Source organism: Microcebus murinus, chromosome 11 (assembly GCF_040939455.1).
Source record: "Microcebus murinus isolate Inina chromosome 11, M.murinus_Inina_mat1.0, whole genome shotgun sequence".
NCBI classification, from domain to species: domain Eukaryota; kingdom Metazoa; phylum Chordata; class Mammalia; order Primates; family Cheirogaleidae; genus Microcebus; species Microcebus murinus.
Window position 1 is genome coordinate 54,036,733 of NC_134114.1, and position 22,506 is coordinate 54,059,238.

The 22,506-nt window shown below is 36.5% G+C and overlaps 1 protein-coding gene across 3 annotated transcripts in view; it reads right to left on the reverse strand.

Annotated features, from left to right (window-relative positions):
* Positions 1-22,506, reverse strand: part of CERT1 (ceramide transporter 1) — a 121,336-nt gene that overhangs the window by 59,372 nt on the left and 39,458 nt on the right. For all 3 annotated transcript variants that reach the window (XM_076008124.1, XM_012783856.3, XM_012783845.3), the window contains exon 3: positions 19,040-19,156. In XM_076008124.1, the coding sequence (XP_075864239.1) occupies positions 19,040-19,156 (117 nt within the window). The remainder of the gene's footprint in view (positions 1-19,039; positions 19,157-22,506) is intronic.

Below are 22,506 nucleotides of genomic sequence, written 5' to 3' on the forward strand. Positions count from 1 at the left end.
ACAACCTCCTACTAAATGATTACTTCATAAATGAAGAAATCAAGATGGAAATAAAAAATTCTATGAACAAAATGACAATGGAGAGACAAGTTATCAAATCCTCTGGGACACAGCTAAAGCAGTTCTGAGAGGAAAGTTTATCTCCATAAATGCCTATAACCAAAAGTCAAAAAGATCACAAATAGACAATCTAACGAAACAACTCAAAGAGCTGGAAAAAAGAACAGACCAACCCCAAACCCAGCAGAAGAAGTGAAATCAACAAAATCAAATCAGAACTAAACGAAATTGAAAACAGGGAAGCTATTCAGGAGATTAATAAAACAAAAAGTTGGTTCTTTGAAAAAATAAACAAAATTGACATGCCACTGGCTAAGCTAACGAAAAGCAGAAAAGAGAAATCTCTAATAAGCTCCATCAGGAACAAAAAAGGAGATATCACAACTGATGCCAAAGAGATACAAGATATAATTTATGAATGCTACAAAAATCGTTATGCACACAAACTGGAAAATGTGGAGGAAATGGACAAATTTCTAGAAACATACAGCCTCCCTAGGCTCAACCAGGATGAAATAGATTCCCTGAACAGACCAATCTCAAGAGCTGAAATAGAAACAGCAATTAAAAATCTCCCTAAAAAGAAAAGTCCCGGTCCAGATGGTTTCACACCCGAATTTTACCACACTTACAAAGAAGAAGTAATACCTATCTTGTAGAAACTATTCCACAACATCGAGAAGAACGGAAACCTCCCTGACACCTTTTATGAAGCGAACATTACTTTGATACCAAAACCAGGAAAGGATGCAACAAAAAAAGAAAACTACAGACCAATATCCCTAATGAATATAGATGCAAAAATTTTCAACAAAATCCTAGCTAACTGAATCTAGACACTTATCAAAAAAATAATCCATCACGACCAAGTGGGCTTCATCCCAGGGATGCAGGGATGGTTCAACATATGTAAATCTATAAATGCAATTCACCACATAAACAGAAGCAGAAACAAAGACCACATGATTCTTTCAATAGATGCAGAAAAAGCTTTTGACAAAATTCAACACCCTTTCATGATACGAACACTTAATAAAATAGGCATAGAAGGAACATATCTAAAACTGATACAAGCCATATATGACAGACCCATAGCCAACATCATACTGAATGGGAAAAAATAGAAAGCATTTCCACTTAGAACCGGAACCAGACAAGGCTGCCCACTATCTCCACTTCTATTCAACACAGTGCTGGAAGTCCTGGCTACAGCAATCAGACAGGAAAGTGGAATTAAAGGTATCCAAATAGGGGCAGAAGAGATCAAACTTTCACTGTTTGCTGATGATATGATATTATATTTAGAAAACCCCAAAGATTCAACCAAGAAACTCCTGGAACTGATAAATAAATTTAGTAAAGTCTCAGGATACAAAATCAATACACAGAAATCAGAGGCATTCATATACGCCAACAACAATCAAATTGAGAACCAAATCGAAGACTCAATTCCCTTCACAATAGCAACAAAGAAATTAAAGTACCTAGGAATATACTTAACCAAGGAGGTAAAAGAACTCTACAGGGAGAACTATGAAACACTGAGGAAGGAAAATAGCAGAGGATGTAAACAGATGGAAATACATACCATGCTCGTGGATCGGCAGACTCAACATCATTAAAATGGCTATTCAATTTAAATGATGAAGATTCATCACTCTAGTAACTGCAATAACTATAAATACAAATAATTTGCATTTTAACAAATATACATATATATGCACACACACGCAAATTAATCTTCATTGTTTAACTATCAGCCAGTCTGGAAATACCTATAATTATGCCAATGATACTGCCATAGTATGAAATTTCCTGAATAGCCCTAGTAGAGTAATTTTATGATAGAAAATAGAACTATCTCAAATAATTTTTGGTAGTCCTAGAATAACAATTAAAGAAAAGTCTCATTATATTAAAGGGATAGCTTGAACTGATTGACTGCCCTTCTTATTCACATGACATGGCTCTGAATTAGTCTGGATTTCTCTCAAAACTCAAATCTGTCATCAAAGATATCAAGAAAACTCACAACTTTGTCATAGGTGCCAAAAATAATTCCAAAAGAGAAGTCATCAAACTACCTTGAAAAGTGGAAAGTTGTTAACACATTTACTTTGACTTCCCAAGCTGTCCACTTTGAAAGCAGTAATACTCATTTGTATCTACAAAGTTTGCTTTTTAAGCATAGAGTAGGATAAGGGAAGTCATGATCAAAGTAGGAAGAAATTAATTAATGGTCACAACTGATACATTATTAAATGTTCTTAAAAATTGTGACATGCTTTCAAAATCTCATTGGTATGATTTTGGGGAAAATCTTTTAGAGGCATGCTGGTTTTTTCTTTTCCTTTTTTTTGAGATAGGGTCTTGTTCTGTTGCCTGGGCTAGATAAGAGTGCAGTGGCATGATCACAGTTCACTGCAATCTCAAACTCCTGGGCTCAAGCCATCCGCCTCAGCCTCCCAAGTAGCTGGGACTACGAAAGTGTGTCACTATGCCCAGCTAATTTATTGTTTTTTTTTTTTTTTTAGACAGAGTCTCACTTTGTTGTCCAGGCTAGAGTGAGTGCCGTGGCGTCAGCCTAGCTCACAGCAACCTCAAACTCCTGGGCTTGAGTGATCCTTCTGCCTCAGCCTCCCGAGTAGCTGGGACTACAGGCATGTGCCACCATGCCCGGCTAATTTTTTTTTTATATATATATCAGTTGGCCAATTAATTTCTTTCTATTTATAGTAGAGACGGGGTCTCGCTCTTGCTCAGGCTGGTTTTGAACTCCTGACCTTGAGCAATCCGCCCGCCTCGGCCTCTCAAGAGCTAGGATTACAGGCGTGAGCCACAGCGCCCGGCCTAATTTATTGTTTTTTATTTTTTTGTAGACATAGGGTCTCACTATGTTGTTCAGGCTGGTCTCAAACTCCTGGCCTCAAGCGATCCTCTCATTTCGGCCTCCCAAAGTGCTGGGGTTATAGGTGTGAGCCACAATGCCCGGCAGTGGCTTTTTTCTTAATCCTACTTGCTCTTTCACAAGAAAAAATAAGTTGATATCATTCACAAACTCTAATTACCGATATAATATTTTGAAAACACCAGATTCTACCAAAAAATTATCTAGAATTCAAATACAGTTTCCATAACAGTATTTTTCCCTTTCAACATATGTTTATGAATGTTCTAGGCTTTAATGTGTGGCTCCTAAAAGGGGAACAATTAAGGGGTGAGGGAAAGCACACTGGCCCTTTAAGTCACCTGGAAATCACGTCAGTCAGTGGAGGGTTTTGCAACAATGGGGTATGTGCAACAATGGTTGCCCAACTCTTTGCACCTCTGTGATCCCAAAGCAGCAATTAGCAATCAAATCAAGGATCCCAGTGATTTGAAGGACAGGGTCCTTTGTGCTAACCCTGGCTCCCACATGCTGTGTGCAGAAACACATGCACAGCTGCCTACCATGGGGCTGGGGTAGGAGTGGGAGATAGGTAGATGGTACTGTGCTAAGAGCTGAAATTGACCAAAATTAATAGCAATTTACCATACAAGTCTTCCCCTGAAAGTTTCAAGCCTTCAACAGACTACAGAGTTTCAAAATACTTAGGTCAGATTCTGCCAGTGTAATTGTTGCCTAGATGGAGAGAAAGATTGACAGAACGTCCTGAAATCCTCTCTACTCATAATGTTTTGGGAGGAAAATGTACACAGAAGAGGGAAATGTACTGAAATAAAGAGTAAATGAGTTATAAGACTGAAGGTAGTTTTACATTTTCTTCCCAAATAATTAACAAATATTACTTTAAAAACCAGGGCTGGGGGGCAATAAAATTTATATATTAAAACAATTTGTAGGGATAATCTTACAAGACTTGATAAGAATTATGTAACTGTATGGGAAAGGGTTTTTTAAGGAGGTTGACTAGTTTTTTACTTTTTAATTATGCAACCATGAAAAAAGCTGAAATTAAGTAGAAAATGGAGTTATTATGAATATTTTAGGTTGCTATTCTTGAATAATAATGTTACCACTTACTGATCAATGTTCTCACAATCCATTTAATTTCATTTGCATGCAAAATGTGGGTAACACCTACAATGAAAGGCTTTTGTGAGAATTTTTTTTTTTGAGACAGAGTCTTGCTCTATCACAACCACTAGAGTGCAGTGGTGTCATCATAGCTCACTGCAACCTCACACTCCTGGGCTCAAGTGATCCTTCCACATCAGCCTCCCAAGTAGCTGGGACTATAGGAGTACCAATGCTCCCAGCTAATTATTCTGTATTTTGTAGAGAAGGGGTCTCGCTCTTGCTCAGGCTGGTCTCAAACTCTTAACCTCAAGCAACCCTCCTGCCTTGGCCTCCCCAAAATGCTAGGATTACAGGCATGATCTGCGGTGCCCAGTCAGCCTCTGTGAGAATTAAATGATAACACATTAAAGTGCTTAATTATTTCTATCCCTCTATAGTTCAGAGGAGTAATACAGTAAAGAACAAGGGCTAGGAACTGAATAGTGATAGAAGTAATCCTACATTGACCATAACTTATCTATCAAGTACATGGACTTTGTATATGACTGAGAAATGATAGAATTGTCTTCAGCTAGGATTATATATTTTAACCTATACGACATTCATTTGCTTTGGTACTTACTCTTATTATTCCTACCCTAATGTTATTTTTTATCCCTCTGTGAACTAAATAAAAATCTTAAGCTCCCCAGTTGACTGTATGGATCCCCTCATGGCCAAGGAATACCATAAAAACCCTAAAGCTGAGTTGCTGGCCATGAGGAGGAGAAGAGTCAGTCAAACTTAGTTATGCTCTCTCCCTTCTGCAGTTATTGTTGTAACGATAAGATAATAAATCATTGGTCAGGACAGTGGTTCATGCCTGTAACCCCAGCTACTTGGGAGGCTGAGGCAGGAGGACTGCTTAATTCCAGGAGTATGAGGTTGCAATGAGCTATGATGACACCACTATACCCTAGCTCAGGCAACAAAGTAAGACCCTGTCTCAAGAAAAAAAAAAAGATACTAAATTATTAATAATTAATAGGCCCAAGGCCACGTAAGACAAAGGTTAAACCATACCTCCAGGGCATCAATTCACTTAACAGATCACTTGAGTCTTGGTACTTGGTACTATATCTTGTCTCTGATTAACAGACTTACTTATCTTAACACATTGCAAGCCTTTAGAGAAAGCTTCATATCTTTATGAAGTTACAAATCAAATCAGTTACAAATCAAAAAGTCTTTAAACCCCTCTATAACCCATTTTGGGGCTAAAGTAATGTATATACCTTTCATGTACTGATTTCTGATTTTATGTGTAATTCCTGTCTACCTAAAATGAATAAGACCGGCTGGGCGCAGTGGCTCACGCCTGTAATCCTAGCTCTCTGGGAGGCCGAGGCGGGCGGATTGCTCGAGGTCAGGAGTTCAAAACCAGCCTGAGCAAGAGCAAGACCCCGTCTCTACTATAAATAGAAAGAAATTAATTGGCCAACTAATATATATACAAAAAATTAGCCGGGCATGGTGGCGCATGCCTGTAGTCCCAGCTACTTGGGAGGCTGAGGCAGGAGGATTGCTTGAGCCAGGAGTTTGAGGTTGCTGTGAGCTAGGCTGACGCCATGGCACTCACTCTAGCCTGGGCAACAAAGCGAGACTCTGTCTCAAAAATAAAATAAAATAAAATAAAATAAAATAAAATAAAATAAAATAAAATAAAATAAAATGAATAAGACCAAACTGTAACCCAACAATGGTGGGACCACTTGCTCAAGGTTTCTTGAGGCTGGCTCTTCAGGCCATGGTGACACATCTTTGGCTCAGACTAGATCCTTTAAATTATTTTATAGAGTTTGGTTTCTCCTCTGTTGATACCTCAATATCAAACAAGCTAAGAATATTTATCTGGCAATAAATTTTTTTTTTTTTTACTTCCCAAAATGCCAAGAGATTAAGGCAGTTAGCAGAAGGTGCTGAAGCTGAAAAGAAGCCCAAAGATAAAAAATTTTTTAAAAAAGGCCATCCTAAACCCAGGAAACAGAAACTACAATTAGGATGGGAAAACAAAAGTTTCAAATAAACAGGAACTATAAAAAAAGAGAAAAGAAATAATAGGATGAAGACATTAATTGTAGCTAGGGTCAGGTGATAAAAGAGAGAATTACTTACTTTTATTAATAATAAGAGCACTCAAGAGTTAAGAATACAATTGTGCCTTTCCTTGCTGGTAGGTCATTCTAAACTCTTGGTTCCTGGGCAATTCTCCTATTTCTCAAGGGAACACAGGCTGGCTTCTATTCTCTGTAACCTAAAGAGCTTAATTAAAATGAATGGACCTATATCATCAATACTTGTGGGATCTTCAAATTTTCCATATTCACCTAGTCTGAGTAGACATCTATATTCAGCTTTAGGAGATACTACAAAATTGTCTTCCAAGTGCTTGCACAATTTATACCTTTCATCACACAGTGTATGAGATCACCTGTTGCCCCACATCCTCACCTAATACTTGGTATTCTAGTTTTTTTTAAAAGCCATTCTGGTGGGTGTATGGTGATATCTCACTGAGGTTTAAATTTGCATTGCCTGGTGACTAATGGCATAAAGTATCCTTTCATATGTTTATTACCTATTTGGATATCTTCTATTATGAAATGCCAGTTCAAGTCTTTTGGCTTTTATTTTTCCCTTAATTGAGCTGTCTAAAGTTTTTGTATTGATTTCTAAAAATCTCCCACTCCTTTTGATAAAAAATCTTGTCAAGTTATATCTCTTCAACTGGCTATACAGTTAATATGATCAGCTACCTAAATATCTTCTTTCTTCACTGTTCAATTAAAATCTTCCCAATTCTTTTGCCATCTTGATAAAAGATAAGCAACTTCCCAGATAGAAGAACCCAGCTGAAAACTTATAAATTATTGATCCTTTTTCCCCCTAGCCAAGATGATATACTTTATTAAGTATTTAGGTAACAGATGAAAGTCCAAAGTATAGATGTTAGCTCAGGTGAATCCAGTTTTCAAAAATTGCAGGCAACAAAAGCTGACAAATATATAGTTACTTTATAAGTCTTTGATAGTTGGCTTATTTTTTATTCCAGAACACTAAGAAAACTAAAGAGGGTTGGTACCTTGCTTTCCTCTTTGATTTCACCAACCTTGAAAGTGCTGGTAGTGTTACACTATCTACATTTAGGTGTTAAAAAAAAAAAAAAGATTTACTAATTGTGTACAGATTACTGCATTCAATTTAGCAATTCACTGCTACTATTAGGAATTCCACATTCCTGATAGAATAACCAAATTCCTGATCTTAATGACTGAAACATCAGAGACAAAATAAAATTTCCTTCCTTCCATTATTCCTTGCTGGTTAATAATGGTCAACTGTGATTTTCTATACACTGATTTTTCTACACCTTATCTGAGAAAATGGCAGAGCCCTAACTACTATGGCAGCTATGTGACTTTTCCCTCAAATTTTAAAACTCTTGAATGTAAAGGGAAAGTAAAATTTTATTCAATCATCCTTCCTCCATCATCATATGATGCAAATAAGTAAATGTAGAATTGATTCTAATACATTTATGAAATTACTTGTATGAACTATACACTAAAAATAATATTGAAAGTTGTATTTACATTCTTCAGCCTTTGCCAATTAAACCATATTTAAATGTAAAGCTAAGTTTATATAATTTATAAAGCACACAAGCATAGAAAGGACCTCTAGTATTTGTTAAGAAAATATTCTAATATTATAGTCGATTAAAAATGGCACTCACTGGCCAGGCGCAGTGGCTCATGCCTGTAATCCTAGCACTCTGAGAGGCTGAGGGAGGAGGATCTCTTGAGCTCAGGAGTTCAAGACCAGCCTGAGCAAGACTGAGACCCTGTCTCTACTAAAAATGGAAAAAATTAGCTGAGCATGGTGATGTGCACCTGTTGTCCCAGCTACCCAGGGGGCTAAAGAAGAAGGATCACTTGAGCCCAGGCATTTGAGGTTGGTGTAAGCTAGGCTGATGCCACAGCACTCTACCTAGGGCAACATAACAAGACTGTGTCTCAAACAAAACAAAAAGGCATACACTAACAATATGATTTTATATGACCTTGATATTTAAAAACTATTGGGCCAGGCATGGTGGCTCACTCCTGTAATCTCAGCACTTTCGGAGGCCAAGGTGGGAAGATAACTTGAGGCCAAGAGTTTGAGATTAGCCTGGGCAATATAGCAAGATCTCATCTCTACAAAAAAATAAAATCAGCTGGGTGTGGTGGCATGCACCTGTAGTCTAAGCTACTTGAGAGAATGAGGTGGGAGGATCAGTTGAGCCCAGGAATTCGAGACTGCAGTGAGCTATGATTGCACCACCGCACTCCAGCCTGGGTGACAGAGAAAGACCCCGTCTCTTAAAAAAAAAACACCAAAAAACAAAAAAACCCAACAAAAACAGTCCAGGTGCGGTGGCTCACTACTATAATCCTAACACTCTGGGAGGCTAAGGTGGGAGGATCACTTTAGCTCAGGAGTTTGAGACCAGCCTGAGCAAGAGTGGGACTCTGTCTCTATTAAAAATAGAAAAAATTAGCCAGGCGTGGTGGCAGGCGCCTGTAGTCCCAGCTACTTGGGAGGCTGAAGCAGGTGGATTGCTTTAGCCGAGGAGTTTGAGGTTGCCGTGAGCCAGGCTGATGCCATGGCACTCTAGCCCACGCAAAAGAGGGAGACTCTGTCTCAAAAAAATAAATTAAAAAAACAAACAAAAACAAAACACTACTAAGAATTAACAGGCAATTTCTGCCATCTAGTTATTTTTAAAGTTTCCTAAGCATATGTCAAATTTAAGACAAGAGAAATCAAGGTGCCAAATAAGCAGAAATTACTCTTAAAATGAGAGTAAAAAGCAAAATCAAGCTTACCCTGAGACAGCAGAATCCCAGCTGTCCCAGTGACTATCAGAAATCAAGTTGTCAAATAATGATAACACATTAAAGTGTTATTGTGCTGCTGATAAAGCATGGGGAAATTTCATTATGACAAATAGCAACACAATTTGGTCTTGGGCATCATTTAGGTGGCTTAACTATGGAATTCTTTCGAAAAAAATTTTTTCACAACCATTTTATTTCAAGTAAAATGTGTAAGTTCCTTTCAAAAATTGTTTTCCACATAATGTCCTCAGATAGAAATCCCTAAACCTCTCAGGTTGAGAATAAATCTTTCTTTTGAAAGTATTCAATGGTGCCTCACACATGAATTAGGCCTTCACAAAGGAATAAGAACAAATCCACAAATATTAAATTACAAAACAACTGCTTGTAAATTTCCACTACATAAAATCAACATCTGTAAAAATTACCACTTGGATTCTTCCTCCCTGTTTATTTTCCTATGACTTCTACGTCTTGGATAATTTCCACAATGTGGGTGAAAGTCTGTGTGGCCCATGACCACCAAAATTTCGGGATCTACTAGGGCTGCTCCCTTATGGAAATAAACGACTTGAATGTCATGATTACCTCGAACTCTGTCAGCCAAGAAACTTAACTTTTCAAGAGGATATTTTTATATCTGCTAGTGCCAGGGAAGCCTTCCTGTTAGTTTTTGGAGGAGTTGAGGGGTTGAGGAGGAGGTGTATAATAATAAGCAGAAACTGCATTTAATCAAAATCACACGTACTCCAATTGCAGAAGATTCCACGAGTAATCTTTTTTTTTTTTGAGACAGAGTCTTGTTCTGTCACCCTAGCTAGAGTGCAGTGGCATCACCACAGCTCACTGCAACCTCAAACTCCTGGGCTCAAGCCATCCTCCAGCTTCAGCCTCCTGAGTAGCTGAGACTACAGGTACATGCCACCACACCTGGCTAGTTTTTCTAATTTTTGTAGAGATGGAGGATCGCTTTTGCTCAGGCTGGTCTCAAACTCCTGACCTCAAATAGTGCTCCTGCCTTCGCCTCCTAGAATGCTAGGATTACAGGCATGAGCTACTGTACCCGGCCAATATTTTAAAATTATGGTATCAAAAGATGGCTTATCATATTTCTTTGATTACTTATATGCAGAAAACACTCACTGAGGCTCTTTGATAATACATAGGGACACCTTTAGCTAGAAAAGATGTTCGCTTAATCCAAATAAAAACTATCGTCTTAATTTTACATTCATATAGCTTTTAGGTCTTCCCTGCAACCCAGACAGGGTCTTGCTCTGTTGCCCAGGCTGGAGTGCAGTGGCACAATCATAGCTCACTATACGTAGCCTTGAACTCCTGGGCTCAAATAATTCTCCTACCTCAGCCTCCCAAGTAGCTGGAACTACAGGCATGTGCCACCAAGGTCAGCTATTCAGCTTTTAGTTTTAAAAGAATTTTTGCAAACACTGTCTCATTTGATTCACTTCAAGACAACAAGGAAGATGGCTAAGAGATTTCAAATAAAACAAAACTCTACCATTAAAAATTATTTAGGGCCGGGCGCTGTGGCTCACGCCTGTAATCCTAGCTCTTGGGAGGCCGAGGCGGGCGGATTGCTCAAGGTCAGGAGTTCAAAACCAGCCTGAGCAAGAGCGAGACCCCGTCTCTACTATAAATAGAAAGAAATTAATTGGCCAACTGATATATATATAAACAATTAGCCGGGCATGGTGGCGCATGCCTGTAGTCCCAGCTACCCGGGAGGCTGAGGCAGAAGGATCACTCGAGCCCAGGAGTTTGAGGTTGCTGTGAGCTAGGCTGACGCCACGGCACTCACTCTAGCCTGGGCAACAAAGTGAGACTCTGTCTCAAAAAAAAAAAAAAAAAAAAAAAAAAAAAATTATTTAGTGTTGTACCAAAATCATAAGGAGAAATTCAGAATATTAATGTACTCTGCACAATAAAGCCAGCATAGTATTTCCAAATAAACTTACTGGTTTCGTATACATGTGCCCTTTTTCTATATTTAAATTGAAATAGAATTTTGAATTTTAGAATGATCTTGGGAATACATTTCTTTTATAGGGGCTACTGCAAATGTCACAATAAATTATGCAATTTCTAATATATTGAGAAAATTTAAATCATAGAGTCAGCTCTTTAAAACTTTTCCTGTAGTGCGCAAGTTATTCTGGAATGAATGCCAAGGAGAACAAAAACAGCAAAGGTAGTGTGTTCATCTATTTTGTGTTGCTATAAAGCTAATAACTGGGGCTGGGTAATTTATACAGAAAAGAGGTTTATTTGGCTCACGGTTCTACAGACTATACAAGAAGCAAGGTGCCAGCATCTGCTTCTAGTGAGGGCTTCAGGGAGCTTCCAATCAAGATAGCAGGTGTGTCACATGGCAAAAGGGAGAGGAGATGCCAGGCTCTTTTAGACAACCAGCTCTCCTGTGAACGAACAGTGTGAGAACTCACTCATAACTATGCGGAGGGCACCAAGTCATCTATGAGGGATCCACCCCCCTCCATGACCCAAACACCTCCCACAAGGCCCCACCTCCAACACTGGAGATCAAATTTCAACATGAGATTTGGAAAGGCCAAACATCAGCTAGAAAGAGAATACAGACCCCTATTGTACTTATGTCAGTAATTATTCTAACACCAACCATCAAGATTAAAGGGAAGAAAAAAGCCTTCAAATATCACAGATTTCTTCCATAAAATGTTTTACAATATTGTAAAGGATTTTAACTGAAAAATTTACATGCCCAATGCTTGGCTGATTCCTACAAAGAAGTTTAATTAGAATATGTCTGAGCCTTTAAGGAGTATGCCTTAAAATAAACACTACAGCTATGAAGAACATATAAAAAAAATGAGTATTATGATTCAAGAAGTTTTAATTTGACAAAATATACATCACATAAATACATAAATAGGATAGCAGAAGTGCCTGCCGGAAAAAAGCCCTGGTTTCAAGTCAGACAGATCTAGATCTGAATGCCGATTCCTTCACTAACTAGCTATTTGATATTAGACAAGTTACTTAACCACTCTGTGCCTCAATTTCCCTATCTGTAAAATTAGGATTATAATGCTAATCTCCTATGTATGTGAGGATAAAATAAGATAAAATATACAAAGTGTTTATCAGCTTATTTCGCATAAATTGACTCTGAAAAATGTTAGCTATCATCACCATTATAAAATAGAACTCCTGTTGTTCGAGTGTGTGTCTCTGTGTGTGTGTGTGAGAGAGAGACAGAGAGAGGGAGAGAGAGAAAGAACATGCATATGCATGTGAAAAATAGATCAATACACAGAACTTATAAGAATGAGCATTAGGGCCTCCTGGGAAAGAAGGAACAGAAACCCCAAGCTTTTCTTTCAGATGTTGAAAATTACTAAAACCTGTCAGGGAAGCCCTACAGAAGTCCAGCAGCAAGAAAAGGCAATAAAGGCCCATCCAACGACACGAGAACAGAAAAAGACAGGTCTACTGTTCCAAGTGTCCTGTCCAGCCATCCTAAGGGCAGCTGGTATAACTGAGGAAATAACTGTGAATTGAATTGAATGTGCTGGAATGATGGCAGCCCAGGCCAATTGTAAAGTATAATACTCTTGGTTTAGCATGAATAGGTTATTTTGCTTGCTTGTTTTTTGTTTGGGGTGGGGAAGTGGTAACACATATCACAAACTGTTATCATTCCTCCTTTAAGTAATTTATCAAGGTAACACTGCTAGTATATAGTAGTGGCAGGATTCAAATCCCTATCTGCCAGACTCCAGAATACAATACTGAAACATTAACCAATAAAATGTACTGCCCTTTTTGGCAATCCATGGGCAGAAAAGTGAGTTCATATTAATTTTACATATGTATGGTAGGAGAACTCAGATGATATACTCTAATTTGCAGGAGATGAGCTCATGGGAATTGTATTCAAACAATCAGAGTTTACCAATGGTAACTAACAAAACAAAACAAAAAACCTAACACAAAATAGAATCCTAAGAAACCATGAACTAAAAGATAGCATAGTCTCAGGCAAGTTCATTTTAATCTAAACCTCAATTTCCTCTTCTGTAAAACAATGCTTACCTTATTTCTCAGGATAGTAGGGAGAAAATAAAGCATATAAAGCACCTAGAATAATAATTACTACTTGGTGATCCTCATAGTAAGTGGTAGCTTCTATCATCATCATCATGCCTCAATAATTTGATATTAATTTTGAATATCAAGACTGCATGCTTCAATAATAAAATTACTGAATTTAAGTTCTATAGTCAATACTCCTTAATAATAATGAAGAATGAATCAGGAAACATCTCACTGTATCTGGTCTCTGGGGGAAAAAATGAAAACTTTGCTGATTATGTTTGGTGACAGCATTTGAAATTTCTCCCTATATGTTATTTTAGTAACTAAAAATTATTTTTAGAATTCATATTCAATTCTATTCACTGATATGCTGCTTAGTTGACATGCATATTTTACTTCTGTACAGTATATTTCTCCTTTTCTAGGAATAAACTATTGTTAGAAATAAAGGAAAAGTTTGTACAATGTATTTGCAACCCTGCAGTTGAATATTTTTTCCAAAAACTTAAAACTACCAAAAATCTGTTATCTCAGCTTAAGTCTCACTACTGTGAAAGAGACCCAAAGATTGTATCAATCCATTGTTCAAAGATACAAAGAAATCAGTAATATAGAAGAAAAATGTATGCTTCATGCATTCATTCTCACTCAAGGAAAAAATAAAAAAATGGGAACCCTGCAAAGAAGTTCTGGTTGGACTTGAGGAAAATGAGCAAAATAAAATACACTTAAGTAAAACGGAAACCCATCTATACCTATTTTGTTAAGAGTTTTTATCATAAAGTGTGCTGGATTTTGTCAAATGCTTTTTCTGCGTCTCTTGAGAGAATCATACGGTTTTTGTTCTTGCTTTTATTTATATGGTGTGTTACATTTATAGATTTGTGTATGTTGAACCATCCCTGCATCTCTGGGATAAAGCTCATCTGGTCATGATGAATTTTTTTTTGATATGCTACTGAATTCGGTTTGCTAAGATTTTGAGAATTTTTGTACCTATATTCATAAGGGATACTGGTCTGTAGTTTTCTTTTTTTTGTTGTGTCTTTTCTTGGCTTTGGTATCAAGATGATACTTGCTTCGTAGAATGAGTTGGGGAGGATTCCACCCTTCTCAATGTTGTGGAATAATTTCTGTTGCACAGGGAAGAGTTCTTCTTTGTAAGTTAGGTGAAATTCAGGTGTGAATCCATCTGGTCCTGGACATTTTTTATTGGAAAATTTTTTTTATTGCTGCTTCACTTTCTGTGATATTGGTCTGTTCTGGAATTCTATTTCTTCCTGATTGAGCCTAGGGAGGTTGGTATTTCTAAGAATTTGTCCATTTCCTCCACAATTTGTAATTTTGGAGCATAGAGATTTTTATAGTATTCAAAGATGTTTTGATTTCTGTGATAGCTGTTGTGACCTCTCCTTTTTCATTTCTAATCAAGCTTATTAAGAGTCCTTTCCTGGCCGTGCGTGGTGGCTCACGCCTGTAATCCTAACACTCTGGGAGGCCAAGGCAGGTGGATTGCTCAAGGTCAGGAGTTCGAGACCAGCCTGAGCAAGAGCGAGATCCTGTCTCTACTATAAATAGAAAGAAATTAATTCGCTAACTAAAAATATATATATATTATACACATACACACACACACACACACACACACACACACACACACACACACACACACAATTAGCTGGGTATGGTGGCGCATGCCTGTAGTCCCAGCTACTTGGGAGGCTGAGGCAGGAGGATTGCTTGAGGCCAGGAGTTTGAGGTTGTTGTGAGCTAAGTTGATGCCACAGCACTCTAGCCCTGGCAACAGAAGTGAGACTCTGTCTCAAAAAAAAAAAAAAAAAAGAGTCCTTTCCTTTCTAGTTCTTGTCAATCTAGCTGTGAATTTTACCTTTTCAAAAGATCAATTTTCGGCTCAAAATTATTAAAGCCATATATGATAAGCCCACGGCCAATATCATACTGAACGGTGAAAAATTGAAAGCATTCCCACCTAGAACTGGAACTAGGCAAGGCTGCCCACTATCTCCATTTCTACTCAACATAGTCCTGGAAGTCCTTGCCAGAGCAATCAGACAAGAATGGGGAATTAACAGGTCCAAATGGGGCCAGAAGAGTCAAACTTTCACTGTGTGCTGATGATATTATATCTAGAAAATCCCAAGGATTCAACCAAGAGATTCTTGGAATTGATAAATGAATTCAATAAAGTCTCAGGATACAAAATCAATGCATACAAATTAGTGGCATTCATATACACTGATAATAGTCAAGCCGAAAATCAAATAGAAGATGCAACACCTTTCAAAATAGCATTAAAGAATATTAAATATTTAGGAATATATTTAACTAATGAGGTGAGAGATCTACATAGGAAGAACTATGTAACACTGAGAAAAGAAATTGTGGAAGATGTAAACATATGGAAAACCCTACCATGCTCATGGATTGGTAGAATCAAGATTGTTAAAATGCCCATACTACTTAAAGTGATCTACAGAATTAATGCAATCCCTATCAAAATACCATCATAATTCTTGCAGATCTAGAAAAAAATAACTCTATGCTTCACATGGAACCAAAGAAGACCTCGTACAGCCAAAGCAATCTTAAGCAAAAAGAACAAATTCGGAGGCATCAGTCTGCCAGACTTCAAGCTTTACTACAAGGCTATAGTAACCCAAACAGCATGATATTGAAACAAGGACAGAGATATAGACCTTTGGAACAGGACTGAGAACCCAGATATAAAACCATCCTCATATTGTCATCTAATCTTTGACAAAATATATACCGGGGAAAAGAATCTCTACTCAATAAATGGTGCTGGGAAAATTGGATAACCACATGCAGAAGATTAAAACTGGATCCACACTGCTCTCTTCTCAAAAAAATCAATTCACGATGGATAACAGACTTAAACTTAAGGCATGAAACCTTAAGAATTCTAGAAGAATATGTTGGGAAAACTCTTATAGACATCGGCCTACACAAACAATTGATGAAGACGACCACCAAAGCAATCACAGCAGCAACAAAAATAATAAAGGGGACGTGATCAAATTAAAAAGCTTCTGCACAGCCAAGGAAATTATCATTAGAGTGAATAGACAACCTACAGAATGGGAGAAAACATTTGCATGCTACACATACAATAAAGGGCTGATAACAAGAATCTATATAGAACTTAAGAAAATTAACAAGAAAAAGAAAATCAAACAATCCCATCAATAAATGGGCAAAGGAAATGAACAGAAACTTCTCAAAAGAAGACAGACTACTGGCCATCAAACATATAAAAAAGTCCTCAACATCTCTAATCATCAGGGAAATGCAAATCAAAACCACAATGAGATATCACCCAACTCCAGTGAGAATGGCCTTTATCAAAAAGTCCCCAAACAACAAATGCTAGCATGGATAGGGAGAGACTGGAATACTCTTACATCACTGGTGGCACTGCACTGCAAATTAGTACAACCTCTGTGGAAAGAAATTTGGAGATATCTCAAAGAACTAAAAATAGAAATAACATTTGATCCTGCAATCCCAAACTAGGCATCTACCCAAAGGAAAAAAAGACATTTTACAACAGAGACATAAGCACTCGAATATTTATGACAGCACAATTCACAATTGCAAAGATGTGGAAACAACCCAAGTGTCCATCAATACATAAGTGGATTAATAAAATGTGGTATATGTATACCATGGAATACTACTCACCATAAAAAAGAATGGTGAATTGCCACTTCTTATGTTATCCTGGGTGGAGTTAGATCCCATCCTTTGAAGTGAAGTATCACAACAATGGACAAACAAGCTCCACATGTACTCACCATCAAATTGGTACCAACTGATTAACACTTAGGTGGTCACATGGAAGTAGTATTCATTAGGTGCTGGGCGGGTGGGAGGGGGGTGGTGGGGTTGGATAAACTCACAACTGATGGGTAAGGAGTACACTGTATGGGGGATGGCATGCTGGTAGCTCTGGCTTAGGTGAGGCAAAGGCATTATATGTAATCAAATTATATGTACCCTCATAATACTCTGAAATTAAAAAGAGTCTTAATTAAAAGACAATAAACAGAAAAATCTAGGCCTGTAATCTAAATCATTACTGATTAATCCTTTAAAAAGACATCTCAGTTAAATATATAGAAATTAGTTCTACTCAATAACATCTTCTATCATTACTGAGGAGGCTGGCCCTTATTAAATAATATGAAATAGGCCATTCTCCTTATATGTACATTTAGCTATTTTCACTGAATATAGAACTCTTCATCTAGAAACAACCTGGTATAATTTGTTGCATTTAGTTGTGATTCCAAAGCCCTTGCTTTTCCCACTATGCCATAAATGGGGAAATATATCAGTCACCCTGGGTAGTAACTTTACACATATTATTAATATCTCATTTATTCCTTACTACAACTTTGAGCAGAAGTGCCACCCTTGCCAGTTGAGAAAAAAGACTAAGAGGTTAATTAGCATGACCAAGGTCACACATGTCATACACAGCAGTGTTTGAATACAAGTTGGCCTGGCACCAAAGTATTGAGATTCTGAAATACTACTAGCTCATCTTTCTTTTAAATAATAGAACTATAATTCAAAAAATTTTCCCCCCATATTTAGAACCTTTTCTGAACTAATAATACTAAGATAACTAACACTCAGAAAATGTTTTAAACATTTAGTTATAAAATTTAAACATACAATACTAAGGATAAAACAGAGAAGAAAGAAAGGCATTATAGTCAGTTTTCTTTAGGCTGGGGAAAACTCATAATGAATAAACCAAGAAAGAAAAGCTAACACCTGTATGATACCAAGAAGAATGCACTTGTGGAATCTCAAGCCAGACTGGTTTTTCTTGTGTGTGTGTGTGTGTGTGTGTGTGTGTATGTGCATGTGTTTTGTGCCTGTTAAAAACAACCAAAACAGGTGTTTCAACTACAACTCTGTGAAACACAAATGAACAAGTACAGACAAGTATGTGAACAAGCACAAAGTTCTCTTAAGTCACACTCAAGAATGATACAATGAATTTGTAATTTTCCTTATTCTTTATTACAGTATTACTGAGTTATCTAATAATGCAGATTTATTAATATACTTCTTTAGTTTATTTACCACTTACTATTAGCAGAAGTCAAAGACTAACTTTGAATTATAGGAATGTGGCTTATACATTTATATCAGAAAGATTTTCTGTAGGTTTATCATTAGACAGCTTCACATTTACAAAGATTAAATGATTTATAATGTTTGTACTAAGTATTTACCCAAATGGTTATAGACGACTACAAAAATTAACATGGAAGCTTCAAACCAGGGATCCTCAAACTTTTTAAACAGGGGGCCAGTTCACTGTCCCTCAGACCGGTGGAGGGCCGCTGGAGAGTGTGGTGCACATTCCACATACGCGCACTGTGGGCTTGTGAGGAGTCGGCTGCTAAGTAGGACAGGCAGCAGCAGCAAAAAACACCCTGTGGGCCGGATAAATGTCCTTGGCAGGCAGCATGTGGCCCGCAGGCATTAGTTTGAGGACCCCTGCTTTAAACATTAGGGTTTTACAATCTAATGTTATTTCAAAAATCCTTTTACATAGATCATAAAAAGATTAGGAAGCAAATCCTCAATATAAAAATCAAGACATATGTTATAAAAAAGGGTATATTTTTGTTTCAATTACCAATGAAGACTATTTATCATAGCAAATATTTATCAAAAATATTTATCATAGCAAATTCCCTTAGTGCAATTAAAATTTCAGAAATAAAACTAATTCAAAAATTTATATATGTACTGCTTTAATCTTTACCACTGAAATAATGTTCAATTTTTCAGTAATACATGCTACATGTCAAGATTTTTTTAAAGGACCGATCTTTCACCTAGTGCCCCATGGACAGGTAAACATTAGAGATCTTACCTTGTGCTGTTCGATGGCATCTATCCACTGCTGTCGATGATCTGGATCCTGAGCACGAAGATACCAAACACTATCATTTACACTAATATCAAATCGACATTCATCAAAATCATGAGGCTGTGGAGAAAAGTAGAAAATCAAAAGAAAAGTTAATTGTATTCGTAGACGTGTTATACCCCCCACAGGCAAAACATAAATATACTCATCCTATGCTAGTGGGATACTTAGTATTTTTTATTTTCCTACTCAAATAACTTCTTTGAAGATGTCTCAGATAAGAGAGAACAAGGGTGTAGTTACCAAAACCCAACTTGCATTCACTATTCCTACAAATAAGTTGACACAGAAACTACAAACATCTATCTCAAAGAGACAAAGCTAGTATTTTTTATCAAAGGCTTTGAGCCATCAAAAGCATAATTTTTTAAAAGGCCAAAGTAAGTTTTAGGAAAAACATTTATTCTGTTTTCCTTGTTCCAGTATTCAAAAGTAAATTCTCAATATGAATAGTTTCATTAAATTTGATAAACAAAATATTGATAAAGAATATTCTTGATAAAATAATACTAACATTTCCCATCAAGTTTCTAAAACTAACTTCTAGGCTTTTTCAGGTCTTTGATAGTTACAGGCAGAAAGGAAGGCTTCCAGTGAAAAGCAAAACTAAAATGAATATTACATAAGGCCTATGTGAGATAGCCAAAGGAAACTCTCTGCATCAAAGTGTAAACATCTAGTGAAAATGTCAACTTTTTGATTTAGTGCTTTTGATTCTTCATAAAAATATATAAAATGAATGTTTTATATCCTTGTTTTTCCTCCAATAAATGAATTCAAAGATCACATCACATTTACCATCTCTTCTTCCAGATAGAATAATAGAGTCTATCAATTTCTACTTCTGTGAACAATCTTAGCCTTGGAGGGGAAATAATCCTCTCTGGTCAATGTAACAATAAAATTTGCAGAACAGAATCTACATCTTGTAATTGCTTAATGTTTACTCTCTCACACCTTTAACATCAATCTTTGATCTCTTTATCAGTTTATTTAGCAAAAATAATATAAAATAACTCCACAGTGTTCTTTAGCCTATGAAACAATTTCTCTTTTAGGATTAAGACAAGAAATCATCATTCTGACTGGCTAAAAAATACAAATTAAACATTTCCTGAGTCACTATGTGCTAGGTATCATAGGACTATAGTGAGAGGTAGAGCGTGCTGAAAAGAAGCAAAAGGGAAAAACAAGATAATGAATACCCTGCTTCAGTAATTATGAATACAGAAAGACTTATAAAGGACGTTTAACATTCATAAAGAAAATAATGACCATAAATTTAAATAAACACTAAATATTCGGAAATCTTAAAAAGTCTAGTTATTAAGAATAGCTTCTTGGAGGAAATGAAGCATATATACCAAACTAAAGTAGATGATTAGTAGCCCAGAGGTTTTTAACACATTAACTGTCATGTGAGTTGTATTTTTTTAAATTTCAGCATATTATGGGGTTACAAATGTTTAGGTTATGTATATTGCCCTTGGCCCACCCAAGTCAGAGCCTCAAGCATGTTCATCCCTCAGATAGTGCGCACTGCAACCATTAGGTGTGTATATACCCATCCCCTCCCTCACCCCTCCTCTCCCATCTGCCTGACACCTGATTAATGTTATTACTATATATGCACTTAAGTGTTGATCAGTTAATACCAATTTGATGGTGAGTACATGTGGTGCTTGTTTTTCCATTCTTGGGATACTTCCATGTGAGTTGTATTTAACTCATGCTAGTTTTGAGGCTGGGACCTTGTGAAGCATATGTAACTCACATGTCTCTTTCACCTTGGGAGCACAAGAACTATTCTTCAAGTTGCATATAACTCATGCACAGAAAACAATAAAAAGTAACACATTTTTCATTAAATTAGGAAGGACTGTTTTGTTTTTGAAGTTTTAATTCTATTTTTTTTTTCTATTCTATTTTCATAATAAAACACTGTGGTCTCAAGGAAAAAAATTTTTTTCTAGTGTGGCAATCAATGTATTAAACTTTTGCTCCATGATCATTCTCAATATATTTCTAGCCACTATTCCTGAATATGCTTTATATTTTGTTCAATATCCTCACTAAAGCTCTAGAAAAATAAAAGGAAGTAAAACATATAGTCCATAATTTTCTGTTTTCTCTAGCAAATACTTTTCTGTGCACACAAGGGAGCCTTTTCTACCATCAATAATCTGAAAAATAGGTGGCATAGAAGAGAGAAGCACCAACTGTCAAGTGATGAAGAAAATCTGTGAACAACACAGACGTCTTAAATGCCAAGAAAGTAACAAAATGACAGAAGCCAAGTCTCAAGGCAAAGAAAAGGACAGATTTGGTTAAAAGGGTATGATTAAGAGAATAAATTGAAGCGAAGATTATAAAGCTCACATCATCTTATTATACACACATACGTGCACACACACACGTTCCCAAACATAATATATAGATTGCTTCATTCAAAGACAAATGATCCTGTATTTACTTAAAATATTTTGTTCATTATGCATTAATTTCATTTAAAAAATACTGCAATAAAATATTTATCTTGACTACTTATTTTTTTATGCTTCTTTAAATTTTGTAATTGAGGCAAGCCTCTCATGGGTCTCACCCAAGTCTTGGCACTGACAGGTAATTATTAGAAAGAAACAAACGTAATAAAGGCCAAAATTAGATTTAAAAAAACTTGGAGAGATGGTAGATACAAGACATGACATAAGGGGGGGTAAATGTTAAAGAAGTGTTAAGGCAACAGGTGATGAAAAGTAAGCTAATGAAGGTAAGCAAAAAGAAATAGAGTTGAAAATCATATCAGAAGCAGCAATAAGAAGCAAATAAGCTAAAAAAGTCATGGGCATGGTAAACAGATTCGAGAAAAGCACAAAATAAAAAATATTATAAAGGGACAACAAAGGAGATAAAGCAAATACATTAACTGGTGTTTTCAAAGATGAGAATATAACAAATGTAACAGAAAGACATACTATGCCCAGGAAAAAAGAGACATGGAAAGATCAGCCCAAAGATATATTCTGTGAAGTTAGTTAATTTCACGAATAAAGGAAACGCTATACAGGACAACGTTTCTCAAGCATTTTGCAATATAACACTCTACCTCCCCAGAAATGAAATACTAAGGAATATGATTTTGTTTGACAGAATTTTGGGGACCATAAAACATTGTACTACCTAAGATTTCATTCTTCCAAGAACCAAGTGTCACTACTACAGAGAATGCATGCTACAGAAGAAAGCCATCTACAAAAAGGTGGGCTTCATACTTTAGCATGTTGACATTTATTGTTAAGGATAAAATAGATTTCAAAAGGTAAAATGAATACATGGCATTTATATCTACTATCTACCAAAATAACCGTATAGGAACAAAAGAGGCATACATATACAAAGCACTGTGGCTA